This window comes from Cryptosporidium ubiquitum (assembly GCF_001865345.1).
Source record: "Cryptosporidium ubiquitum isolate 39726 chromosome Unknown contig_20, whole genome shotgun sequence".
Lineage (NCBI taxonomy): Eukaryota > Apicomplexa > Conoidasida > Eucoccidiorida > Cryptosporidiidae > Cryptosporidium > Cryptosporidium ubiquitum.
Window position 1 is genome coordinate 153163 of NW_021639828.1, and position 26105 is coordinate 179267.

The following is a 26105-nucleotide window of genomic DNA, read 5'->3' on the forward strand; positions in this document are numbered from 1 at the left end:
AGCGGTTTCTTTTTTTTTTTTAACTTAATTGAATAAATGGCAATTGAGTACATTAAATACGTTAATAATCAAGAAATTAATTATACTGGTGACGAGATTTCTAGAGAGTTCAAAGTTGATAATGTATGCAATTCAAAGTTGAAATTTTTATCGTGCTTAAACCAATTAGAAATAAGTAATACTGAGGACAGCACTATTTATTTTGGTCCAGTATCAACTAGCGTTTCAGTAAAAAATTGCAAAAACTGCACTATCGTATTAACCTGTAGGCAAATAAGGATTCACAACTCAAATGGACTTAAGATCCGTTTATCTTGTTGTACACCACCACTAATAGAAAACTGCTCAAATATTATTTTCGACATTCGAATAAAAAATAGTTTAAATTTCTATAAAATGTTTGAAAACCACTTACGGGAAATTGGATTACACGAATCCGAATTCTTAATAAAAAGTAATTTCAAGGTATCCGACTTTAGTTGGTTAAAAATTCAAGATTCACCAAACTGGAAATTTGGGAATGTTGACTTAGAGCAACTCAAATAAAAAGAATATTTTGATTAATAACATAGAAATATATCAATTGAAATTATATTATAAATATTATATCTCATTTTTTTCTTAATTGTCTTTGCCTAAGAACTAAATCTCTACTATTTAAAAGTTTAGGCAGATTTTCTTCATCACATTCAATTCTTAAAAATATTTGATTCCTAGCCAAAATTCCTTGTTTATTCTCGTGCATTGTCCCATTACAAGGTGATTTCACAGAAATCTTATTGGAAGGCGAATGCATATCATCAACAATTGATAAGAGGATTTTTTCCAATGTTCTCATTTCTGAAAATAAATTAATTACTAAAAGTTCTTCTACCTTAGAAAAACATGTCCAATAAACTTGTTTCTTTTTGTAATTAATTGATGATCCATCCTTTGCAAATGTGGGGGAATCAAATCTGCATTCATATGGCCTTTTGCTAAATGGAATCCCTGATCCGAGTGATGAATAGTCAATTTTAAGTAGGCTTTTTGATTCTTCAATTATAGTTTGTGAAGTTGAAACTTGTTGTTTGGCTACTTCCAAACAAGAAAAAATAATAAATGGTTGTAAAAGCAACAGCTTAGTATTTGGTGGAGAAGTTAAAAGAATCTTTGCGCTTTTACATGATGAAATAATTATTGGTTCTAAACTCAATCCATAAAGCCCGGACGAAATTTCTAGTTTAGGTAATATGAGACTAAGACCATGGGCATTACTCGACAAATCAACAATTGAACCAACGTGTTGATTACCTTTAAATTCAGCCCCTTTAATTAAAGAAATACAAACAATATTAACATCCTCTTGATTGTAATCATGAACATTAATCGGAGTTATTGAACGTGAAAGAGCGGGCATTCGCGGTAGTTTTCCAAATAATGAATAGCAACCATACGAAGAGAGTACCTTTGATTCAATAAATACAGCGTCTATGACGAAAATAAAAATTAAAAACCCTAACCACATGTTGGAAGAGCCAAAATTCGACTATAAACAGTAATTAATTTTTTAAAAAATGTTTACTGTCTAGACTGGATAATACTAATACGTTAACAAATATTTGCATTAATATCCAATTTGGCGGAAATGTGAAAAAAAAAAATTAGAAATCTATTCTAGAAATTAGTGAAGTAATCTCATAATTGAAATGTTTTCCTCTTTTAATGTACGCTCAAGTTGTTTTTGAAGTACTTCGTGTAATTCTTGTTCCTCACACTCCTCAATTGCTTGAATAAGAAGTCTCTGTGTACTCTTATTTTTGAAAGCGTGATAAATCGATCTGATTACTGAAATAATAAGGTCAATCAATTTATCAATAAATGAGACAATTTTATTGCCCTTAAAAATACTTGCAAATATACCCTTTATGACTTGTTTAATTTTTTCATATGAGTTATCGAAGAATGAACCAACTTTTTCCATCCAAGATTTGAAATTGAGCTCTGTCGCCATTACTGTAGACTCTGACGCAGACAAAATCCGTTCATGCATGAGATGGTACCCTGCAGCCTGCATTTTTGCTTCAACTGATGTATTCTTCCTTAATCTGGTCTCATTAAGTAGACTTTCTGTAGCATTGTAGGTCAAATACTTATCAAATTCCTGACCAATAAGCTCAAAGTCATCAGGCTCAGATATTTTAATTATTTCTTTTATTTGGCTGTCAATTATATCCCTTTCTAGCTGTGTAGCGTCTAGATTCTCTTTCATTTTCCTTGTCGTAAACTGTAACAACTTAGGATCATTTGCTATTTTCTCAGGGATCACTCTTGTAATACTAATTAACTTTCTATTGGACGAAATGTTACTAAAGATGTTGAATACCGATTTTATCAGATAAACGATTAGTCTAAGAACCGACAATATAGATTCTGCCTGTGGTGAATTCCCAAATATAACAGTAAATAATTCAAGCAACATATCAAGCATTGATACTACGCCGCTAAGCTCAGTAACTTTTTTTGAAAACTGTATTAATCCATCATACCACTTTACCTTAGTAGGCTGAGTTGTAGAAGTTGTAGTTGTAACAATCTCGGTAGAATTAGACTTGTTAATAAAAGTAGAATTGCTTAATACCTCACTACTAATATTTAGAGTCCTTGTGAATTCATTTGATTCCCACGATAGGTTATATGAATCATTTAAATATTCCTCTATTTCATCAGCAATAACAGAAAATCCTTTGTTGAAATTATATCCAATCATTGAACTGGAAGTTAAAAGTAATCTGGAACCGTACTTATTAAAAGAACCGTTTTGATTTATACTTTGAAAGTTGTTTGTAAAATTACCAGAAACCATGCTCGCAAGTTTTCCAGATATTGCTTTATTTAACTGATCTCTAACTACGTTTTCATCAAATTCACGTAGATTTTTCTCCGCAAAAAAGGCAAGTTCGGACAAATCCTTGTATAATCTTCTTAATACAAATTGAGACTCAAGAATATTGTCCGCATTAACTGATATTCTCTCAATAAGTTTACTTGCTAATGATGCTTTCGATAATTCTGATGTATCAAAATCATCAAGAGACCTTAACACCCTAATCAGATTGGAATTGCTTTTTCGTCTTTGGATTATATCATGAATCATGGTAACTATTGCTGCAATTACTCTCACAACTATGGTAACAATAGATCCAACTGGTGAAAGCCCAATAACAGATTCTATAATTGAAATGATTGCAGAAAATATAGTATTTTTCCCGGAAATTATATTTATCCCCAGACTTTTCAATGGAGTGTACCATGGTTGTTTTACAACTGTAGAATTATCTACTACCTGTTGATTCTTCAATTTTTCAATCTCATCATCAGACAGTCTCTCTTTTAGCCTCTCAAAACTACTATCATCAATATCACTAATATTTTCATCAATTGTGTTTAGACTTCTCATCAATCTACTTGTTACATAAAGTAATTCCCTAATACTAACATTTTTTTCTCCCTTAACAATATTAGTAAAATCCTTAAGATCTGGAAATCGCTCAGAAATTTCTTCAAGCACCCCTACTGTTGTATTAAATTCCTCTTTAATTAGTTCGTCAATTAATTCTTGATTTGCGTCTATTTTATCACTATTATCTATTGTTTCATTTCCGCTAATTAATGAATCAGTCAAATTTTTCGAAGCTAATTCTTTCTGACCAGTACTTTCGAAGTTATATAAACTAGAGAACTTATCAAACTCAACAAGGAAATTATCCTCTGTATCTAGAAACAGTGAACTAATTGAGTAATTTCCTATTGTGTCGTTTCCTTTTGAGTTCAATTCAGCAAGAGAACCATTTGCTAACAAACCGAGAATCGAGTTATTAATGGCATTTTCCGTTACACGAACAAGTTCCAAACTATCTTCTCTAGTTTCAAAGAGTAACGGTTCTGAACTATTTTCTAGTATTGAGTATGAACTTTCATTTCCACTTGTAAAGTAAATCATTCCACTAATATTCGTCTGGTTCTCTAAAAGATCATTCAAACTACAATGAATCTTCTCAGCAAGAGTATTATTTCCTTCACAATGAAGTTTACATTTATTAATTTCTTGTTTGCCAGGAGCCTGGTTTCCTCTTAATCCTGTAAAATCATGTTTACGATGCTTAGAAAATACCAAGCTTGTTTTAAATATAAATATTAAAAAAAATAAATTTACAACTCTCATCGTTGAAGGAAATTGCAAAAGTTTAACATAAATGACTGATATGCCAAATTTTTGATAACTAATATTCAAGTACTATCCACTAGTGGGATATAAAAAGATGGCACACAAAGTAATTACGACACGACATAAGTTACGCATGCGTAGCGTCAAAATATCCTTAAGTGGAAAGAAGTAAATTGGGAAAAAATAAACATTAGTTTATCTCATTCAACTAGCTTTTTAAAGTTTGATTATTACTAATAGTTCATTATTTATCGTTATGACTCACCAAGACCGTAGAATTAGATAGGGAATTGTCTTCCAAATTAACCACTCCCGCCAATAACGAAGACAACTTTTTAAAGTAATCTGCTGTATTCTCAATAATATTCAATATCTCTGTTGGAAGTCCCTCCATGCTCTTTGAGATTTTATCGCTAATTTTTACCAGATCTGTTTTAAAATTTCCTAGAGACTCACTCGGCTCAGAACCAGATAATATTCTGTGAATTGAATCATTTTCTGAACTAACAACTGCAATTGGAACCGTAGATGTAAGTACAACGGTAATATTTGTAAATAAGCCTGAAGAATTTACGAAAAGATTGTGACTTAGTACTGTATGAGGGATTGTATTTAACAATACTGGTTTTTCTTGCATTAAAATATCATCCATTTGTCTGGTTGATGGACTCTCAGGGAAGGAATCAGTGATGTTTGGCTGTTCTGCAGATAGTGTAATTAAACTGTTCGTTTCATTAGAACTTTCAAAGTTTAACTCTGGAAATTGGCTCTTCTCTGAAAAACTTCTGAAATTTGAACAATAAGTTGTGTTAATTAAAATAAAAATAGAAAAAAAGAAAGTTGAAAAAATCATCTTCAAAATTTAAACAAAGAAAATTTAGAATTGTAATTTCTGATGACAAATTTTTTGGCAAACCCAAAAAATCTGTCGTGACAAGTGGAGGGATCTATATATTATTATTTTTCTGGCAAATAAATCTATTATTTATCTCTAATATGTTGCATTATATTAGACAAATAAGAATTCATAGATCTATTGATAATGTTGCATTTATTTTGTTAAATGGACTAAAGAAGGATTGTTTCCTAATATTTATAATTTTTTTTAGTAAAGTACTATTTCCCATTTTGTGTGAATATTTGTGCTGTGTGTATATTGCGCAATTAAGAAAAATGAAATAATATTATTTGAAACTTGAATGTACTTTGTTTGGCTTAGATTTTCTTTATTTCTCTTTATTTTTTCTTGTATCAATGGTATTTATTCAGATTTACAAAATCCGGAAATATTTCTAATCGATGTATACCGACTTGACAAAAACATAGTAGTTTCATCTATTTATAACACATCAAATCCCAATGAATACATTACAAATATGGCCGATCCCGAAGGAAAATATCCAATTATTACAAATACTCCCATTGATGTACCTAAATTAATCGATGAAGACACAGTGCAAATACTTGGAAAAGACTACAAAATAAAAGAGTTTCAACCTCTTGGACTCCAAAAGTGTTTAACTCCACTTTATAATCTGAGTTCTTGTCAACAAATATGTATTACTGGTTATTCTGCAACTTTTTTGTCGGTTTTTAATTCTTTTGCATTGGTTTATAATACTCCAAATAAACATTTTCAGCTTAATATTACTAATGCTTCTGAGCTTAAAGTTGATGGCGACAACGTACAATATGCAGTTATTAATTGTTCTGTTTCGACACTAAACACTGTGATGTGGGGATTTCTGACCTTCGCTGTAATTTTTTCGTTTTTAGTATTTGCACTATTTACTTTTGAAATTGTAGAATACCTAAGATTTAAGGCGGATATGAGAGATCCTCTAATAATTGGTGGTGAGATAAGAACCATTACTTCAAGAGATTTCTCTTTGGAATCTTTTTCGACCAAATAGAACCTTAGGACTATGTAATTTAAAACGGGTTTAATTAAATAATAAAATATTTCATACTTTTTTTACAATAAATTTTCCTCCAATAATATAATAAATTATGTTTTATAACACTAATCGATATTTAGTGAATTTATAAGTGAAATAATTGAAAACACTTTTTCATTAATATAATTTGATAATACTAAATCATTTTATGTGAGCTATCAACAAGAATATATATAAGCATCAATTTTTCACAATATAAAATTCGAGCATATTAGAATGAAAAAAAAGTGCACAATTAAAGCGTCAAGTTTTGAAAAAAAAAAACCAATAAAACATAAAATTAATTTGAAAAAATTAATTAAGTTTTGATAATCAATTATTTTTGTACTGACTCTCTGTTAGATAAAATGTGAATGGAACAAAATCACTAACAATAAAAATTTTAATTGGTGTTTTATCAACGGCTTTTTCTCTAAATTTCGTCTTAGAGGAATTTCAACATATTAACTTTCTTCGACAGAATATAATTTTTGTTTAAGATTAATATAAAAATTCTTTTGATAGTTATTCAAAATAAAGAGAAGAATAATATTGGACAAAAATAATCAACTTCTAATATAACAAGAATTTATCTCCACTTATTTGTTCTTGAAAGATATTTAACTTGTGCATAAAATACTTCCTTCCAAATTATTTCTTATTAGTATGATGCTTATAAAATGCGCATGTCTATACTTGTTTTTTTCATAATTCTTGCAGCAGCAGATGCATTCAGCCCAATTGGAAACATAATTATGAGTTCTATTGGTTTTTTTAATCCACTTTTAAGGGTCTTTAAATCTTTTTATTCAACCGAAAAGAATTCAAATTCTGGAATGAAATATAGCTATATTAAACACTTAGGATATGAGCATCTACAGAGTGCATCTAATGAAGAGATCGAATCCAACATTAAGGAAGCTAAGCCTAAAAAAATTAGAAAAAAATTATTGTTTTTTCCTGAAGAAGTGGACGCATCTCAAAATAAAACGTACGAACGAATTCTCAACAATACTAGTCGAGGCAAATCATTCTATTTTGTTCAAAATTTAATAAACGAAACAAATTTTTCTGAAAACTCAACTTCGAGTAATAATTATTCAAATATTTTAATATTAAATAAAACAAATTAAATTGTTTATGGAATCAATGAACCGGTTTACAATCAAGCTACAAGCATTTTTAAAAAATACAAGTAGTTTAAAAATTTCGACTCAAATCTCTTAAATGTTCTTTAAACATAGTTTTATCAAGAATTCCAAAATAGTTTTTATCTCTAAATAAATCGAACGTTAAACGAAATTAGTTTCTTTAAAATTCATTAATAGTAATCCCTTTATTATTTAGCTAATGTTGTTTTTAGTTGTCATCAGAATTGCTAGTTCATGTATTTGCAATTAAATAATATTGAATCGATTCAATATTTTACAATTGATTTGATGATTTAAGATGATTGTGTGGTTTTTATCATCAAGAAATAGCATTTTATTTTTGAATCATTCCAACGGTCTATAGGGGTTACCGCTCCTTGATTCGTTACATTCACTTACTTTCGAAAGCTTAGTCCTACGTTCAATAATTGCCTTAGAATGAATGTCATCCGAAATATTTTTAGATTGTCTAGCAAAAAATTCTTCTAACTCTTTCTCTGCTCCTGGTGGTAATCTTCTATTTCTTTTTTTAGATTCAACGCTTCCATTAGAGCCTTCAAATAATTCGGGGATAGACAAATGTCGAAATAAGTTTTGTGAATCGGCACTATTATTTTCATGATCATTGGGTATATCTAAATTATTAATGCTATTAAAGCTTGTGTTTTCATCTAGATTTGGTGGTACAGGAACGATCAGATCAACTGAATTTAAATTTGATTTTCTCATTTCAGTTAATTTCAGTCTTCTAGCGTCATTTATTACTTTTTCCAGGACATCATCTCCACTCATGATCTTTCTCTTACTTTTAATTATTTCTATATCCTTCAATTCACCCTCCATGGGACTTTTTCGTGGTTCATTTACTCTAGCTTTTTCAATTTTTTTTTCAACATTTGTTATTGACTCTTTTAAAGCACATTTTAGGTCATTGTTAGTTTGATGTTGTGTTACAAAAATACGAGATAAATTACCTTTGTCGTTTTTATTCTTTATCTTACTTAGACTAAAAGATTGTTTACTGCTTTGCATTATTAATCTTTCACCTATTGAAAGATGGTGAGAATTCAAGTTAAGAGATCTTTCTAACTTTTGAATACCTGAATTAAAAACTGTTTCATATGTTAGTCTTTGCAAACTTAAATTAGGCACACAACTAATACCAGTAGTTACATAGTCCATTAATTCTCTAGCAGAGATTACTTGATCAAGATTTAAGATCTGGAAGCTAAACATTTTACTAACATTATTAGCTATGGCTTCTTTAGTAGTTTTCCAAGTATTTGATAAACTACTTGTATTTACCAAGTTATATTTTTTAGATTCATTATTATTCACGAATTCCGTCCTAAATAATTCATTTTTGGAATGTTCTAAATCTTCACACTGAATGAAATGTGTAGTAAGTAAGATTAAGAATAATGATAATAATAATAATAAGCGAAAGATCATTACATTTATATTTATGTGAATAAAAAATTTGATGAAAATTACAATTATAGATTTAAACACTGAGCAATATGCCGCCAACCAATTAATTTCAGAAATTTCTTAAAATAATAAATTGGCAGTAGAATAATTCAGTACATGTACTAAATAATAAATTAAATAAATTCAGTTTTATGAAGCACCCCGTTCCGACAGAATTCTGCTGAGAGATTCAGAAAACCCGGATGCTGATTTACTAGAAACGGATTTCATTCTTGCCAATTCCTGAAGTTCCCTAGCTATACTCTCTTTTCCCGACTGAACAACATTATTAGTATTGTTTTGACTGTGAGAAGTTGTAGTTTCGCATGCATCAAGGATACTTGTGGCATTCGGAGTCGAATTGACTGCATTATGGCTATCATTTTTATTTACAGCTAAAGAGTCCATTCTTGATTGTATTTCTTGTGATATCGCTTTAGTTGAAGTTTTATGTTTAATAAACGGTTTTGAAATGATGTGACTTCTAAATACAGTGTTTTTAAATCTTTTTTCATATTGAGGAAAAGAAGATTTAGTAGTCAAAACGCTCACATTGATTTGTTTATTATTATTTAAATCTTGCTTAAGATTCGATATTTGACTAAATAGGTTGCTAAATTTAATAAGATTATATAACTCAATATGTTTAACAATGTGATTAGGATCGTTACAAGGATCTGAATGCCAAATCAAACCATTTAGAGCGATGTTTGTTAAAGGATTGATCTTTACATTTCCGTTTTCTGTTGCAGAATTCAAAGTTTTTAAATTTTTCAAGGCGATCGTACATTTCTTTCTTGCTTGCTCACTTTTTTTAATTGAAATCAGTCTTGCAAATTTTAATAAAAGAGAAATATTTTCATCAATAGAAATAATGATTTCAGAATCGGACATTAGTTGTTTTTTCCTTTCTGAATATGTATATGAAACAACATTTAGTATTAACAGAACTCGGAATATTATTATTCTAATATTCATTTTTTTTCTTATTTTATTAAATCCAATGTCATAATCGACATAGATTTTAAATCTATTTAGTTCCCGCCTTAATTTTTAACAAATAGATATTCCCTAGCCAATTTTAATTCCAGTTTTATAGAATATGTTTATTTAAAAAATGATTGTAAATGTGTTTTGTAATATTTGAATCCTAGGCAGCTAATTCCCGTGTTTTTTCATTAAATTTAAAAATTTAACAAATTACCGGGGGACTTATAATTTTGGTGGGGATGGGGGGAGATGCTGGGTTATTAAAAAGAAAGCGTGTAATAGCACTTTTTTTTCAAAATGTGATCGTCTGACGAAAGCTATAATCAATTTATATAAACACTTGAAGCATAAGAGCAACTGTGGTCGAATAGAATTGAATTATAACAAGATGTTTAAGGTTGAAAATGAAGAAAATCCTATTTTTCCATTCATTGAAATTCTTATTAAAAAAAACCAAAATCAATATTCTTTAAATTCCACACGAACAAATTCAATAGCACGCATGTTTATTGGGGTCTCTCCCGGCATTTTACTAAGCTTATTAAAGAATATTGGAGAGAATATTATGGAACTCAATTCAAAACTTGAAAGTAACTCATATACTGCAAACATACAAAACATGCTTTACTTTGTAAGTAAAGACATAGTTACTGTAAAATATCCCGGCCTTCCTGAGATATTTCTTGCTAGATATTTTTTTCAATTTGATAAAAGTTATATGGTTTTATGCAACTGTTGTTATAAGGATTTGTATAAAAGTAAGCTAAATACCTTCGATTTAGTTTTTTACATACAAAACCAAAACTTCTGGTATACCAAAGGAAATGAAGATTGCAGCAAGATTACACTGATATCAAGAAGTTCGGGAAACATTGTCACAAGTAAGTGTATAAATACTCTTAGTTCAATATTAACCAATTATGGGGTATTTTTCATTATCTATTCACTTTTTACACGGTTGGCAAATATGATCGTGGCTATCAAAAGGTATTTAAGAATAGCAGTTACTGAAGAATTAGAAATTGAAGAATTGTTTATTAACAATTTTCTTTCAAGTCTCGATGTAAAAATTTGCAAGGAAGTTATTTAGTATTTTATTTACCGACAAAAACACAAATTTTTGTAATAACCACACTTTCAGTTGTAACAATGAACAGATTTTGAGATCATTATGGAGCAAAGATCTGCAACAATAATACAGAGATATTATCGTGGTTATACTTCACGGTTAAAAATACTATCTATGAAGTTAAGAAAGGAATTTTTCAGAATTATAGAAATACAGCACAAACTCAATAAAAAACACATAAAATTGTATTGTCTAAGCAAACCATCTTCCACCGACCTTAATCTTTAATAATAATTTCGGGCTCTGAATCCTAACAGATTTATCAAGTTGCTAATTATACTCATTCTGCCAAAATAGACAATAAACACAAAAAGACCGTATTTAAACTATTTAATATTGAAGAGTAATATTCGTTTGAGTTATGAGTTAAAATTTTGTAAAATCTTAATGAGCAAATTTGACAAATTTTGTGTATTTAGTGAGGAATATTTGAGCGAAATGCTTTTTTTTTTAATGAAAATTTTCAGATTATAAGTTAGGTTTTATTTGTCTAGTAATAAGCACTAATTAATAAAACCTGGAAAATAGCATAATTCGCGCATTTAACTGTAAATTTTACAAAATGTTTAGAATGATATCTATTGCGGCCTGAGTGAAATTCTGCTTTAATCACAAATTACTTCAATCCTTGGAACCGCTGAACCCACATTACGAGCGGTTTGTTTTTTCTCTTATGTTTTTTTCATAACAACTCGTTATTATTGTAAAAAAATGGCATGCTCTCTGATGGAGTCTCAAAAAATTGTTTTTGACAATGTAGATTGTGAGAAATGTTTGTATGGAACCCTCAAAGAACTAGAGGAAGAGCTCGAGTTTTTGAATATACAGGAAGATTATATCAAAGATGAACAGAAAGGTTTGAAACGCGAATTCCAACGTGCAAAAGAGGAGATCAAGCGTATTCAATCAGTTCCGCTCGTTATTGGGCAGTTTCTAGAAATGATTGACTCTAAATATGGGATTGTTTCTTCAACAGCAGGCTCGAATTACTATGTAAGAGTTCTTAGTACAATTAATAGAGAAGACTTGAAGCCACCTGCATCAGTTGCACTTCATAGGCATAGTCATGCAATAGTGGATATTCTTCCTCCAGAGGCAGATTCTAGTATTCAAATGCTTCAAATGCAAGAAAAACCTGATGTAACATATTCTGATATTGGAGGGATGGATATTCAAAAGCAGGAAGTACGAGAAGCTGTTGAATTGCCTCTCGTGTGCCCAGAATTATATCAACAAATAGGTATTGATCCTCCAACTGGAGTGCTTTTATACGGGCCTCCTGGCACAGGCAAAACGATGTTGGCCAAGGCTGTTGCCAATCATACAACAGCCACGTTTATTAGAGTAGTTGGATCTGAATTTGTACAGAAATATTTGGGAGAAGGCCCAAGAATGGTGCGCGATGTATTTCGATTAGCAAGAGAAAACTCTCCAGCAATTGTGTTTATTGATGAAGTTGATTCAATTGCAACTAAACGTTTTGATGCCCAAACTGGAGCAGACAGGGAAGTTCAACGTATATTGCTCGAGCTATTGAACCAAATGGATGGGTTCGACCAAACGACAAATGTAAAAGTTATTATGGCAACTAACAGAGCAGACACGCTTGATCCTGCACTACTGAGACCAGGGAGACTTGATCGAAAAATAGAATTCCCACTGCCCGATAGAAGACAAAGGAGACTAATATTCCAGACGATTACGGCAAAGATGAATTTGAGTGAAGAAGTTGATCTTGAAGAATATGTCTCCAGACCTGAAAAAATATCTGCAGCTGACATAGCTGCGATTTCACAGGAGGCAGGTATGCAAGCCGTTAGGAAAAACAGATATGTTATACTGCCTAAAGATTTTGAAAAAGGATGGAAGATACACGTAAAAAAAAGCGATCGAGATTTCGATTTTTATAGTGTATAGTATTTTATAATGAATTATTTGAATCCATTTTAAAATTATTTGTAATTAATTCCGATTTCTTGAAACATTTCAGCTGTACTTAAATAATCATAGATATATTTAACCGATTTAATTAGATAATCCAATATACTTCTCGGATGGTCTAAATATTATTAATATTTAATATAGTATCACAATCTTTTATTATTGAAATGTTTTTTTCCATAATTTTTTAAAATTCCATTCTTAATACGCTAATTCAAGCGATTTTTGGAGTTGTTATGTAAATTTAAGCCTAAAAATATTAAATTTGTCATCGTTAAATAACTAGTCAATAACAACAATATGGGCTTTTATAACTCATTAATAAAAGAGAATCTTTATTAAATTGAATTGGGTTGTTGAAACTTAAATTCTTGTTAATGTTAAACTGAACAATACAGAAATAAAATATATGGATAAGGTCTTTTAATTTCTATCATCAAAAAATACCTTTTGAATAATTCGTCAATTTTAGAAAAATCAAAACTCGATAGAACCAAATGTTGATTTAATACAGTAAAAAATAGATTCACTATTTATTTTTTATATTATCACAAAACCAAAACCAAGTATAAAGCTCAGAAATTAATAAATGCAACAGCATTTTCAGAAAGAAATATTTCATTAATTCCACTTAATTTCCTATGAACAATGTTTAACAATGTGTTTCTCTTCTAAACTTCCAAAATCTACGATATCACACCCAATTAACATTAAAGCATGTAGTGTTTAAACTATTAAACCCAACAAATTGATATCATGTTTTCTCATCAAAATATTTTTTATTTAACTAGTAACTAGCACGAGGATTTGAATACAAATATTTTAACCTTTCTTAGGTTCTATTCAACACAAATATTCTATAAATGGTTTTTTTATTCGATGATTTAATGGTAAACCTTCTTAAATAGTATAAACTATTACTTTAAATTTGACATAATAATCGATAGAATCCTTAAAATCATATTTCATTGGTAGAATTTTTTTTTTAAATGTATATTATGAAGAGTTTATGTATTACTTTAGTAATATGTTGAAATATTGAGCTAATGAATATTTTTAATAGATGACAGTGAATCTAAATATTTTTTATTTACCTTTTTTTTGTTGATAGAAATCGTTATTATATTAATTAACTTACTTTTTTACAAAACTCGGGATAATCGGCACATGCAACCAATATTAAATCAACCAATTGATCTGATGATATTAATAGTACACGATAAATAAATTAGCGTAAATAACTTACCTCTTTCTAAGCAGACTATTTGGCTTTCAATAGATGTAGCCTTTAAAACACCACCTAATTTGTTAATTGCTTCATTTTTTTCAAGATTACTCCTTTCATTGATTAACTTTTGCAAATTCTGCTTTCTGTTGTTACTTAAAGAATAGCTAATTCTCTTTCTTTCTTTTAATTCGACGTTCCTAATAGGTGTTTGGAAGTTGGGCATTGATAATTCGAATAAATATAAATAAAATTGACCTATTACTAAGAAATTAAAATTATACGCGCAAATAACTAGTTAAAGAAAAATATTGCTATGAAATCAATCAAATCTTATGGAAATTATACAATAAATAAGAAATAAATAAATATTCGAAAAAAGAAATAAAGCCAAGATTAAACATCGTCTTAATTATAAAATTTCGGTCAAATTGTAGAATAAATATAGTTATAACTTCAATTAAAGCATGTGTAAATTAGCATGCAATTTAAACATGCAACATGTAATTATTAATCAATTTTTTAGTATTAAAACATTTAAAACTATTCTTTGGATTTTTATGGTTATTTATGGCATCCGAAACTCAATTCAACTTCAGAAAGCATAAAAGTGACTTAAGAAGATTATCTTTGGTTATTTTTATAACAATAGATTTGCTTTATGCAGGAGTGCTCGCAGTTTCATTTGGAAAAGTTTGTGACACACCATTGAAATCATGGCTTGTTGGTGCGATATTATTGGTAAGAAATTATACTAAATAAAATAACTCTTCATTCACGACTAATCAGTCCTATCCTGCCTCTAAGCTAATGGCTATCATAGAATCCACATTTGGACAAAAGTAAGTTTGTCTTAAATACAGAAAAATATCTTATATGAAAGAAGTTTTGCCATAATAGGTGAATCGATTATGTTCTTGGCAAGTTTTCTTTGGTTCACAATGGGGACTGTTTGGGTAAGTTAAAGACTTAATATAATAATTTTATAATTTGCTTAGGTAAATACTTCTTTAGTATGTCAAAGCACTGCTCCTGCACTTTGGTGGACGGTATGTTGAAAATTAATTTAAAAAACTAAAAATTTTACACTTCTCAGACATTTGTTACAATTTCTTCAATTTGGTTTTTTACAGCAGGTTTAGTACTTTCTTTAATTGGAATAACTGTTTATCACATGATTGTGACCGGAGGGTCAAATCCAGAATTCAATAGTATATCAGATAAGCCCACAATATAAAATATTCAAAAAATTATTTCTGGTAAAAATTCAGTATTTTTAACTGAAATTATATATAAAATGTATACGAAATATTGATATCAGTAGATTATTGAATTTCAATTAAATAACATGAATTATTAACTTAATGCCTTTGAGAGAAATTGAGAATTCTTTCATCAAGAAAATAGATATCTTAAAATTTAATTCCTCTAAACTGCTGCAATGTTTCCTGTAGACTTGTGGATGTACTACCATTACTTCCGGTTAAAATTGACGATAGCATATATGTTTTTGGTAATTCCGTTGTTATAGAAATATTTGCAAGGATTCCACAACATTGAATATCAATAAAATTGGCATCGAATAGTTGTATCCATCTTAGTCCAGGTCTGAGACATGAAACAGGAATTGAAGCTGCTGCAATGAATTCAGATTGTATTGAATCAGAAGACTTAACTTCAAAGTTAATAATTGAAATTTCTGGACAAAGAACATTGAACGTAAATGGAGACAGATTTTCCCATTTAGGATTGAAACCATTATTATTGACTACGGGAGTTCTATATGATTTAAATTCTTCGCTCGGCCCACCAAAAACAGAAATATTGATATACGGTGAAAGTTTATTACCGGATATGAGACTTGCGATTCCACGTGAGAATTGTGATAGGTTATCAGGAAGTTGGTGTGCTGATAAAATTTGAATACATATTCTTACAGGAGGAATATCGAAAAGTTCTAAAGTTTCCAATGGGTTCATAGGGTCAAAAACTCGCCCATCAGAACATTTTTTTAAGCACATTTTTGGTTTTAAAACGTAACCACTCTTTGACCCACCATTTTGTCTGAATCTCCCTTCATTCAGTAATAAAGCAGTTCCGACTGCTTGGTAATTCAATGCGACGATCTGAGCTCCGTATGACCAAGGTATTAAAGGATTGTAGTTTGAGCTTGAAATACGTTTACCTGACGGGTAAACTCTACACAAGTGATCTTGGTGGAACTTCGCAAGACTCATACTTGAATCTTTTGCAAAACGAAGGAATTTTGTTTCAACAAGAGAGCCGATACTCATTCTTCTACGATTTTCAAAATTAGAAAGTTGTATCGCATTTCCTGGAAGAGAAATTAAACTGGAATATAACCTTTTCTTAATTGGAATTTGACTTGGAGACGAGATTTGTTTCTCATTCTCAACCCCAATACTATTGGATATTTCAATTTCGGTCTCCAATATATCCGGGTTTAAATCATCATTTTCATCTTCTTCATCAATAACTTGAGTTCTAAAATTAAAAATAGCACTATCTTCCTTCGGAACTTTAGCTTTAACAAGAAATTTATATTTTAGCTCATTTGGGGTGGGAAGGCGATCATTCCCATCATTTGGAGGTATATAAAGAGAATCACCTAATACATTCAATATTATTTCTGCAACCTTTTCACGTTGCTTGTCAGACGCATGCATTTCGAGTGATAAAATAATCGGATATGGAGATATTTGGAAAGCATAGTCTTTGCATGCTCTAATTACATCTTCAAAATAAACTTTGGAAGTTAAGGTATACCCGTGGTAAATAATTGGTGATCCATCTGGGCCATTCCAAACATCCAGCTCTACGCACCTACACCCCTGAAGTAATACGGTTATATATTGGCCAATCTCAGATTTTGAAGTTAGCTGGTCACCAGTTAAATATGTATTATGGCTTGAAGCTATCCAGTAGTGGGATATAGGTTCATCCATTGATTGATAAACATCTCTTTTTAATGGATCAAATGCAGAGTTAAACTCTGAAGACATAAGAATGTTAAATCCAATTTCAGTGATACCACCTCTTTCAATAAATGGTTCTTTCATATTCAGCACAGCATTAACTAACGATTCCAATGAATTAGATGGATCCATACCTTGAACATCAATTAAGAAATTACGAAATTTATTTGCACTCATAACGTTTGTTTCGGAGTCCTTATACTCATCAAACAAATCACGTAGTTCAGGGAGTATTAAAAGCTGGGTTAATAGATTTCTAAATTCTTTATAATCAAGCGCACCATTACTATCGCTGTCATATTCACAAAAAAGGGCATGAGTGTAATCCTTAGACACTGGCATTTGCAGTCTTCTTGTCAAACGCATAAACTCGCAAAAGCTTATTGAACCGGAGTTATCTAAATCTGAAAGTTCCCATTGCCGTCTAATGTAATCGTGCGTATAAAAGTGTTTTGCGTCAACTATTTTTTTAGTTCCTTTACTCTTCGAAACCAACTTCTCTCTTTGAGCAAGAGCGTGACTCACTAATAGCCCCACCATCCAAAACTTCCATTCCTCATGATTCGTGCACAAAAGTCTTAGTGTTTTATTTCTTTTTCCTACTACAACTAGTTCAATCCCGAGACTAGAATTGATATCTTCTTGTCTTGTATATTTTTTTGATCTCCAAAAGTCACTATCAGAACCTGGAAGAATATGGTTTACATCATTCAGATATAAAGTCTGAATAAATGCCACTTTTCTAGAGCAAATTAAAGCTCTTTTTTTTTGATACCATTTAATACATCCAGAATCTAAGTCTATTTCAAAGTTATATCTTGAAAAATGTTTGCCACCGATATAAGAGCGTGGGTATTTATATAGATAGGAACCGTTCTTGCATGTATCTAATGCAATATCCACATCAACTTGATGAAGCAATTGCATGAGTCTGTCGCTAACGATTATATTCAATTTATTAACCACATCCTCAAAGGTTCGCACGGATATCACATATTCTGACAGATCCTGGCTACCAAGCAGTCTATTAATGCTAATTTCTCCATTACAGTCTAACAATGGCCGAAACATTATCTTTATATTGCGAACAATTGAACATGCAATAATATTCCGCACGGCAGGTAGCGTTTATCGCGGCATTAATATTTGGCTTATACCGCCCAAAAGACGCTCGTCCGTATAAAGTTGCTTTCTTTTATTAATATGCAACTATTTATATATTTATTTTTGTAAGTAGATATATTTCTGTTGATGATGATTCGCTTTATCCGTGTTTCAATTGAGTACAATATTCTGTACAATGAAACATATTGCGCATTCTGAAGTTATAGTTTCCATTGCACAATGCCACAGTATCAGCATTAATTGTTGTTACCGTCCATGTTTGTGCATATATTAAAAAGAATACAATAGGAACTCTGAAATGAATTGCTGATTTTTGGAGGCTGATAGTATCCTACAATATTTTTTCTTTGAATCGCTTAAATGTTTTTTCTGTCACTTATATTTGCGCGCTGTTGTCTGGTTATTTGTTGACTTTTAGTATTAGGTTTCAATGGAAAAAATTACTCTTGTTTCGAATTGTAATGGAGTGTATTCCTTGGATAGTAATACTGGGATTGCATCTCAAGCATACAAGGACTGTAATGCATCAAAGTTTAGTGTTTCATATATAGGTAATTCTACAAGATATTTTGCTGGGTTTCAAGCAAATAAACCAATTTTACACATATGGAATAATAAAAGTGAGCCTATTTATAGAGTTTCACTTCCTGAAATAATTAAATGCTGTGAATTCCAAGACGATGGTGGTGTTGTTTATGCTGGTGGCCTTTCAGGAACCATATACATATGGGTCGTCACTACTGGGCAATTGTTAAATTGTTGGCTTCCTCACTACAAGCCAATTAATAAAATGAGGTTGATACAAAGTAATTCAGTACTAGTTAGTTGTAGTGACGATTGTTATATACAGGCATTTCTGGTCAGTGAATTGCTTGAAAGTAACAATTCTTCGGTTTTTCCAAAACCAATAATTAAATGGAATGTTCACTCAGCTTCAATAAATGATTTCTTCACGTTAAATTTGTCTAGTAATTTCTTAAATCAATCTATTATTTCAGTTGGAGGAGACTTTTCATTAAATTTTCTTACATTTAAGTCTGAAAAACCACAAGCAAGCTTAAATTTTTCGACACAGTTACACTCATGTACATCCTCAGAATGTGGTAAATTACTTTTCGTTGGGGGTGGAAATGGAACAATTTATAAAATATATCATGATGAAATATCTAAGGTAAATATTAACAATGTTTTCAAGTTGCTTGGCCACTCTGGGTCTGTTAAAACTTGTATTTACTCCAAAGGTAGACTTTTTTCGTCTGCAACTGATGGGGTAAGAATTTGGGATGTAATCACAGGGTCATGTACCGCTCAGCTACCTCAATTTGGGGATGGTATAATATCTATTTTAAATACTAGGGTATCAACCAGTTACTTATCTTTATCAGTTCCTTTTTTCAAACCTTTTCAAAAGAATATTTCTAAGTATTGTAATATAATTGGGATTAATATACCAACTAAGGACAGAAGATCAGAAATAAAGAGCGAAATTTATCAACTTTCAAACAGAACAGATAGTATTCGTTATTTAAATATTTCTTTGCTAACTTTCAATCATATTTCTAAAAAACGGAAAAATGGAATGAATAAAAAAATGGAAAATAAAACTTTTGTAAATGAAAAAAATAACATGATTAAACTTGTAGTTGAAAAATGTATTTTTCTTGAGCTGTCAAAGCTAAAATCAAGTTGTGGCATGCAGAGGAACGGCAATAATTTTGAGTTTTTAAGAAATTGTGTTATTCCCTATTCCAAATTTAAAGAAGCAAAAAATGAGAAAATCGAGGAAAAAAAGAAAGAGCAACCTATAAATCAAAATTTTATCAATAAGCCAAAAATTAGGTATAAACTTATTAAAAACTGTGGTATAAGTAAATTTTCTAGAAAGCTTTACTTAAGAATGTTACTTAGAAAAAAATATTTCAAACTCTCTAGACACTGAACACTGGACTGATAAACGTGAGCTTCCGTGGCTTAGTCGGTTATAGCATTCGGCTGTTAACCGAAGGGTCGACGGTTCGATTCCGTCCGGGAGCGTTTTTTTGGGTGCTCCCAAGAGCGTTTGATTATTTCGAAAATATATGCCCAGACTTTCCATAAATATTGATAATTACTAGAGTTATTCTATTTTAATGGAGTATTTACTATTCAAAAATTTTATTATTCAGCCCCCTCACCTCGGTTTTAATACTTAGATTTGGGGGGATTGAAGCAAAATTTTTATAAAATAATACTTAACTAACATGCCAAATAATGCTAGTTAATGAAAAGGCGAAAATAATAAATGATATACTCGAAAATTCATCCTATGATTTGGAAATGATGAATAATGTTCCTGAATTTTTGAGCATACAATCTAGTATATCTGAGGAGTTTGGAAAAACAAATAATTCAACCTCTAGAAGGAAAAATCAACCGTGTTCAACTATTAATCTATCTAGAATAATTAACTCAAAAACATCCATTCAAGAAAATAAAAATATTGTTTCTCAAGCATCCAAAATTACAAATAAAGAGTATTTAGTCGAGCATGAGCAACCAATAATTGAAGGCTGGCTACACAAATGGACCAATGTTGTAAACACCTGGAAACCAAGATATTTTAGATTATACCCTGGAGTTTTATGTTACATAAAAGGTTCAAAAATCAGGAAAATTAACATCCCAAACAAATCTTGTTATATTGATATATATTCAAGCAAATGTAACCGAATTTCACTTAGGTACCCAAATGATTCAAATAATGACTTACATTTGAAGACTTGTTCACTTGAATCAAAACTTGTTTGGATAAATTCTTTGATTTACTCGATGAACACAAAATTAATTGAGAAAAAGTTGTTTTTTAACCAAATAAATTCCAGTAATTCCTCTGTTTCATATAAGGATTCACTAAATAATGCCAACATTCCATTTCTAACAAATTTACTATACGAACTAATAAAAACAAGAAATTTAGTTTTAGACGAACTTTCTGAAAAGAAAGTTAAGTCTAGTAAAAATAAAATTTCAAAGTATTTTGACAAATTAATTGATACAGTTTTCGAGAAAACATGCAATATAAATTTAGTAAAATTTCATGAAAGTGATATTTATTCATCGCTATTCAGTTTGATAAATGCAGAAGAAAATTTTGGAAAAATTAATAATAAAAAGAATAATGATTTCCTTAACTTTGAATCTACGGAGGAAATATTTCACGACGCTTTTTCTGATTTTGAAAACGATGTTGAGTCCAACCAAATTTTGAATACTTCTCATTTAATTCCAGCTAGGAATGATTGTTCTTGCTGTTTTTGGAGAAAAAATCCGTACAAATATCGTGTGGCATTGCCTTTCATGCAACAAAAACCACGTTTCAATCTATGGGCGTCCATTAAAGAATCTATAACTAAGGATATTTCACGCATAACCATTCCAATTCAGTTCAATGAGCCAACATCATTATTACAAAGGCTTGCAGAAGATTTCAGGTACTCGTCAATATTAGAGAACGCGTCTCTTTACAGCTCAAGTATTGATCGTCTTCGAGAAATAACAATATTTTCTATTACTCCTTATGTATCGTCAATTGGGAGGATATTTAAACCATTTAACCCGTTACTTGGCGAAACTTTCGAACTTTCTCATCGTGGCTTTAGGTTCATTGCAGAACAAGTAGGCCATCATCCACCAACTACCGCATTTTATGTTGAACACCATCCAATGAACGTTAATAATGAAGTTCCGAAAATTGGTCATAACATTAATCCTTTGTATTCTGCTTGGGGCCAAGTTGGAAATAAATCTCGTTTTACGGGCCAAAGTCTAGAGCTCACTGTTTTAGGAAACGTTAATATAGTGTTGAATGAGAAGGGTGACTATTACACATTCAATAGGCCAAAATTACTCATTCATAATGTGATATTTGGTAAACTTTGGATAGAAATTGTGGGAATTAGCGCAATCATAAATCGAAAAACTTCGGAATTTTCATTGATAGAATATCAGAAGGGCGGATGGTTTAGTAATGATTTGTTCAATATTAAAGGATTCGTTTTTGACAAGTATGGCAACCCAATTTATAAAATTGGGGGGAAATGGGACAGTAAGATTTGGTATGAATCTTGTAAATTTGATTATAAGGAAAATTTTTCTATTAAATCAAATTTGGATTTAGAGAAGATAAATAAGCAAAAAGAAAATTATAAATTTTGTGGAGAATCAGCTGAAACATGTTCTTATACAATCCCTACAAGTTCCCTGTACTTATTATCTATTTGGGACAAAATTGAATCCATTCCTTCAAGTCGTAAGATAGCATGGATCGCCGAAACTAAACCTTTCCAAAGCGAAAAATACTTTGGATTTGCTGAAATGACGTTTGAACTCAATGAAATTTCACCACAATACGACATTAACACGCCCGGAGTGACTATGCCATGTACAGACTCTAGGTACAGACCTGACCAAAGAGCATATGAAAATGGGCATATTGAGTGGGCTGTTAAAGAGAAAAGAAGACTCGAGGAGAAACAAAGAGCAAGCGCAAAAAAAAGATTAAATGGGGAAGCCGACTATTGCCCAAAATGGTTCTTTAAAGAATTTGATGATTCAACAGGAAGATTTAATTGGAAATTTAATCACAAATATTGGATTCATAGGGATCAAAAAATAGAATTCACAGATTTACCAAATATATTTTGATTGAATGGGACTTTACTCATAAAGTCGCGTGTCAGTATGGTTTATATAATTTATAATACTTTGACTATCATCAGTAAAAACGCCATCAGTTTTTAGTATTCTGATAAAATAGTCGTATTCTTCATAAATATTTTTGAAGTACGGCAATATTGATTCTGGTCTAAATGTATAAGGCACAACTATTAAACCAAGTTCGTGGGCTTTGGAAACAAAATGGCTTGAGGTAGGTAAAGAATTGTCCGTAGTATTAGTATACTCAATCAAGTCCTCTTTATAGGGAGATACAACATTTGCAAACTTAGAAATGTACTCCATATCACAAGTTACGTATTTCATTTTCTCGTCGTCTTCTGCATCATTAACTGCATATACGAAACTGTTTTTGTCATCCCTCGTTAAAAGTTGTACCAAATTAAGTTCACTCTTGCTTCGTATATATTCTAAATTGGATGGTTCAAAACTCTGAATATACACAGGTTTAGCTTTTTTGTTAAGCCCAAATCTGTCCAATGTATCCAATAACTTGTCAGAGATGTTGGTAATACCTTTTTTCTCATGCATTGTGGGGTATTTAATCTCAATATATAATCCTGGACGATGACCATCAAACCCAGAAATACTAAATTTTAGAAACTCGTCTAGTGTAAGTATATCATATATTCCATTTAGGTCTGGGCTCCTATTTTTATATTTCTTTTCATGTGTACACTTGATTTTTTTGACCTCTTCGTAGGTTAAATCCCATGAAAATATACCTGTGATTGCATCATTACTATTGCTATCATATAAAATTTCTGTTTTCCTGAGGTGACTAAATTCGATAAAATCATCAATATTTGTGGACTCAGATAGGTTTGGACTATGTCTCAAAATCAATACTCCGTCTTTAGTTGATACAATATCACATTCAATATAATTCACTCCATGTCTCGCTGCTAGGGAATATGCAGCTAAAGACTCTTCTGGAATAAAATAAGATGCACCTCTATGTGCGACCAAGTGGAGACTAACATTTGGCTTCACTCTCATATTCAAAATAATTAAGTACAGATAAAAAAAAAGAGACATTTCAAAGTAATCAGAAAGGTTTTGCGCCAGAGGAATTTTGCAAAAAAAAAACAATAGAAATGTTAACAATGCACTAAAATAGCGTTAAAATTCCAGTTTAATCAAAATTAAAAATACCAATAATTTAGATAATAACAAACTATGATTAATGCTCGTCAATTTTTTGAATATCCATTTGGATTGTTAAATTGCCAATCATATGCAGATTTACATGCATCGAAAATACTTTTTTCTGCTTTCCACCCTAACTCTTTTTCCGCTTTTGACGGATCGGCAACTACACTTGCCAAATCTCCGGGACGCCTATTTATTATTTCGTAAGGGATTTGTTTTCCGCTAGCGTTTTCAAAATTTTTAACCATTTCAAGTACAGAAACCCCAGTTCCACAACCTAGATTATAAATATCCAAGGTTTTGTCTGCATCACTTAAATTCAATAATTTTTCTAAAGCTTTAACATGCCCATTTGCTAGGTCAGTTACATGAATATAATCTCTTATCCCTGTTCCATCTCTGGTTGGCCAATCATTTCCAAATACAAAAAGTTTTTCTTTTCTTCCAATAGAAACAAGTTGTATATATGGAAGTAAGTTATTTGGCTCTTCTGGGTCTTCACCTATTAAGGACGATTGGTGGCAACCAACAGGGTTGAAGTATCTTAGTATTGAAAATTTTGTACCTTCAGATGCATTGTATACATCTTTCATCATTAATTCTATCATATATTTTGTTTGTCCATAAGGGTTTGATGCCCCTAATGGATCAGTTTCCAGAAGTGGTGTGGATTTTGGCAAATAAACGGTTGCACTTGAAGAAAATACTAATATTTTGCAATTAACTTCTCTCATTACCTCTAATAATCTGATTGTTCCAACAACATTATTTTCATAGTATTCTAATGGTTTGGAAACTGAAACTCCAACAGCCTTAAGTCCTGCAAAGTGAATTACAGCATTGTATCTCTCCTTGGAAAACAAGTTTAACATCTTTTCTTTATCTCTTATGTCAATTTCAAAAAAGGGGACTTTAACTTGGGTAATCTTTTCGATTCTGTTAATAACCTCAGGATCTGAATTTGAAAGATTATCTAATATGTGAACAGTATAACCTTCTTCAACAAGAGATATTACTGTATGGCTACCAATATAGCCTGTTCCCCCTGTACATAAAATTTTTATTTCGCTTTTATTCATTTTTTAGAAAATGATTGAAATCACTTTGTGTGCTAAACTATACATACAATTTTTTCGCATTGGCGTGCAAATACATAATTTTTCTAAATTAACATGCTCGAAAAAAAAAATTTTTTTCAATTTTATTTAATTCATTAATAAAGACCAGATTTAAACTTAATTGTTGTAAAAAAAAGAAAAAAGCAGGATTTATTTATTAATTCATATAACAAAATTTGTTAAGCCTTTAACAAAGTAATTTAAAAAGACCATGTTACTATGAATTTGATAATTATTTAAGAAATAAGGCTCTAATTTAAAGATGATCGATAAAGATAAGAAGATTTGTCAGGAAAGGATATTTTTAGATAGTTTTGATTATTCGGATTTAGAGAAAGCTGACCCAATATTGTCTGGCGGTTTTAGCGTAGTATTTAGAAGAACTTGCCCAGTTGAAATCAGATTAATAGATTCAGATGATGCAGAAGAAATTGGAACTACAGAAAACATTAATTTCAGAGTAATGATAAAGGGAGCAAGGTCACATCCTGATATAATCAGATTCGAAATAACATGCGACAATGACCTTTTTCTCTTTTATACACGCGATTTTTCGCCTTCTGATTTCAATGAATTGAAAATTGTGCAAAATCTAGTATGCGACTACAACGATTTTACAGAAACATTTTGCAGAATAGTAAATAATGTCATTAAGGATCAATTGGGGTGTTTCGTTAAATTTTGTCTAAGAGTTGATGGAAGTGGAAAATTAACTTTTCTTCAAATCATGGAATATAAATTTTTAGAATTACTTTCTATTGATTTTCAGCAAGCTTCAGAAGAAGTTATAAGGAACTCGATTTCATTTAGATATTCCTTTATGAAAAGTAAAGTTGCGTTAATGGAAGGGAGATTCTTGGAAATTTCAAATTTATTGAGTATCAGAAATCCAGGTCTATTACATTATTTACAAAAGAATTCAAATTGTATTAGAAACAAGTACTGAGATTA

General features: G+C 30.6%; 18 protein-coding genes across 18 annotated transcripts; 9 read left to right on the plus strand and 9 right to left on the minus strand.

Moving 5' to 3' along the window:
- Nucleotides 1-36: 36 nt before the first annotated feature.
- Nucleotides 37-546, plus strand: cubi_01405 (uncharacterized protein; the record flags this gene model as incomplete). The annotated part of the gene is made up of 1 exon (XM_029018417.1): nt 37-546. One exon carries the CDS (start codon nt 37-39, stop codon nt 544-546), a length of 510 nt encoding a protein of 169 aa, XP_028873644.1.
- A 64-nt stretch (nt 547-610) lies between these two features.
- On the minus strand, nt 611-1399 carry cubi_01406 (uncharacterized protein; the record flags this gene model as incomplete). Its single annotated transcript, XM_029018418.1, has 1 exon — nt 611-1399. One exon carries the CDS (start codon nt 1397-1399, stop codon nt 611-613), a length of 789 nt encoding a protein of 262 aa, XP_028873645.1.
- Nucleotides 1400-1663: 264 nt separating this feature from the next.
- On the minus strand, nt 1664-4204 carry cubi_01407 (uncharacterized protein; the record flags this gene model as incomplete). The annotated part of the gene is made up of 1 exon (XM_029018419.1): nt 1664-4204. The coding sequence occupies one exon, from the start codon at nt 4202-4204 to the stop codon at nt 1664-1666; it is 2541 nt and encodes an 846-aa protein (XP_028873646.1).
- A 247-nt stretch (nt 4205-4451) lies between these two features.
- Nucleotides 4452-5060, minus strand: cubi_01408 (uncharacterized protein; the record flags this gene model as incomplete). Its single annotated transcript, XM_029018420.1, has 1 exon — nt 4452-5060. One exon carries the CDS (start codon nt 5058-5060, stop codon nt 4452-4454), a length of 609 nt encoding a protein of 202 aa, XP_028873647.1.
- A 346-nt stretch (nt 5061-5406) lies between these two features.
- cubi_01409 (uncharacterized protein) lies at nt 5407-6120 on the plus strand (the record flags this gene model as incomplete). Its single annotated transcript, XM_029018421.1, has 1 exon — nt 5407-6120. The coding sequence occupies one exon, from the start codon at nt 5407-5409 to the stop codon at nt 6118-6120; it is 714 nt and encodes a 237-aa protein (XP_028873648.1).
- A 710-nt stretch (nt 6121-6830) lies between these two features.
- cubi_01410 (uncharacterized protein) lies at nt 6831-7277 on the plus strand (the record flags this gene model as incomplete). The annotated part of the gene is made up of 1 exon (XM_029018422.1): nt 6831-7277. The coding sequence occupies one exon, from the start codon at nt 6831-6833 to the stop codon at nt 7275-7277; it is 447 nt and encodes a 148-aa protein (XP_028873649.1).
- Nucleotides 7278-7640: 363 nt separating this feature from the next.
- cubi_01411 (uncharacterized protein) lies at nt 7641-8747 on the minus strand (the record flags this gene model as incomplete). The annotated part of the gene is made up of 1 exon (XM_029018423.1): nt 7641-8747. The coding sequence occupies one exon, from the start codon at nt 8745-8747 to the stop codon at nt 7641-7643; it is 1107 nt and encodes a 368-aa protein (XP_028873650.1).
- Nucleotides 8748-8915: 168 nt separating this feature from the next.
- On the minus strand, nt 8916-9743 carry cubi_01412 (uncharacterized protein; the record flags this gene model as incomplete). The annotated part of the gene is made up of 1 exon (XM_029018424.1): nt 8916-9743. The coding sequence occupies one exon, from the start codon at nt 9741-9743 to the stop codon at nt 8916-8918; it is 828 nt and encodes a 275-aa protein (XP_028873651.1).
- Nucleotides 9744-10143: 400 nt separating this feature from the next.
- On the plus strand, nt 10144-10845 carry cubi_01413 (uncharacterized protein; the record flags this gene model as incomplete). Its single annotated transcript, XM_029018425.1, has 1 exon — nt 10144-10845. One exon carries the CDS (start codon nt 10144-10146, stop codon nt 10843-10845), a length of 702 nt encoding a protein of 233 aa, XP_028873652.1.
- A 750-nt stretch (nt 10846-11595) lies between these two features.
- cubi_01414 (26s proteasome AAA-ATPase subunit RPT3) lies at nt 11596-12801 on the plus strand (the record flags this gene model as incomplete). Its single annotated transcript, XM_029018426.1, has 1 exon — nt 11596-12801. The coding sequence occupies one exon, from the start codon at nt 11596-11598 to the stop codon at nt 12799-12801; it is 1206 nt and encodes a 401-aa protein (XP_028873653.1).
- Nucleotides 12802-13810: 1009 nt separating this feature from the next.
- Nucleotides 13811-14276, minus strand: cubi_01415 (uncharacterized protein; the record flags this gene model as incomplete). Its single annotated transcript, XM_029018427.1, has 3 exons — nt 13811-13900; nt 13964-14022; nt 14072-14276. The coding sequence occupies 3 exons, from the start codon at nt 14274-14276 to the stop codon at nt 13811-13813; spliced, it is 354 nt and encodes a 117-aa protein (XP_028873654.1).
- A 344-nt stretch (nt 14277-14620) lies between these two features.
- cubi_01416 (uncharacterized protein) lies at nt 14621-15287 on the plus strand (the record flags this gene model as incomplete). The annotated part of the gene is made up of 4 exons (XM_029018428.1): nt 14621-14791; nt 14914-15006; nt 15049-15099; nt 15147-15287. 4 exons carry the CDS (start codon nt 14621-14623, stop codon nt 15285-15287), a joined length of 456 nt encoding a protein of 151 aa, XP_028873655.1.
- A 175-nt stretch (nt 15288-15462) lies between these two features.
- On the minus strand, nt 15463-18117 carry cubi_01417 (uncharacterized protein; the record flags this gene model as incomplete). The annotated part of the gene is made up of 1 exon (XM_029018429.1): nt 15463-18117. The coding sequence occupies one exon, from the start codon at nt 18115-18117 to the stop codon at nt 15463-15465; it is 2655 nt and encodes an 884-aa protein (XP_028873656.1).
- Nucleotides 18118-18601: 484 nt separating this feature from the next.
- cubi_01418 (uncharacterized protein) lies at nt 18602-20110 on the plus strand (the record flags this gene model as incomplete). The annotated part of the gene is made up of 1 exon (XM_029018430.1): nt 18602-20110. The coding sequence occupies one exon, from the start codon at nt 18602-18604 to the stop codon at nt 20108-20110; it is 1509 nt and encodes a 502-aa protein (XP_028873657.1).
- A 311-nt stretch (nt 20111-20421) lies between these two features.
- Nucleotides 20422-22854, plus strand: cubi_01419 (oxysterol binding protein; the record flags this gene model as incomplete). The annotated part of the gene is made up of 1 exon (XM_029018431.1): nt 20422-22854. One exon carries the CDS (start codon nt 20422-20424, stop codon nt 22852-22854), a length of 2433 nt encoding a protein of 810 aa, XP_028873658.1.
- Nucleotides 22855-22866: 12 nt separating this feature from the next.
- On the minus strand, nt 22867-23883 carry cubi_01420 (glycerophosphodiester phosphodiesterase-related protein; the record flags this gene model as incomplete). Its single annotated transcript, XM_029018432.1, has 1 exon — nt 22867-23883. One exon carries the CDS (start codon nt 23881-23883, stop codon nt 22867-22869), a length of 1017 nt encoding a protein of 338 aa, XP_028873659.1.
- A 194-nt stretch (nt 23884-24077) lies between these two features.
- Nucleotides 24078-25115, minus strand: cubi_01421 (UDP-glucose 4-epimerase; the record flags this gene model as incomplete). The annotated part of the gene is made up of 1 exon (XM_029018433.1): nt 24078-25115. One exon carries the CDS (start codon nt 25113-25115, stop codon nt 24078-24080), a length of 1038 nt encoding a protein of 345 aa, XP_028873660.1.
- Nucleotides 25116-25416: 301 nt separating this feature from the next.
- Nucleotides 25417-26100, plus strand: cubi_01422 (uncharacterized protein; the record flags this gene model as incomplete). Its single annotated transcript, XM_029018434.1, has 1 exon — nt 25417-26100. One exon carries the CDS (start codon nt 25417-25419, stop codon nt 26098-26100), a length of 684 nt encoding a protein of 227 aa, XP_028873661.1.
- Nucleotides 26101-26105: the final 5 nt, after the last annotated feature.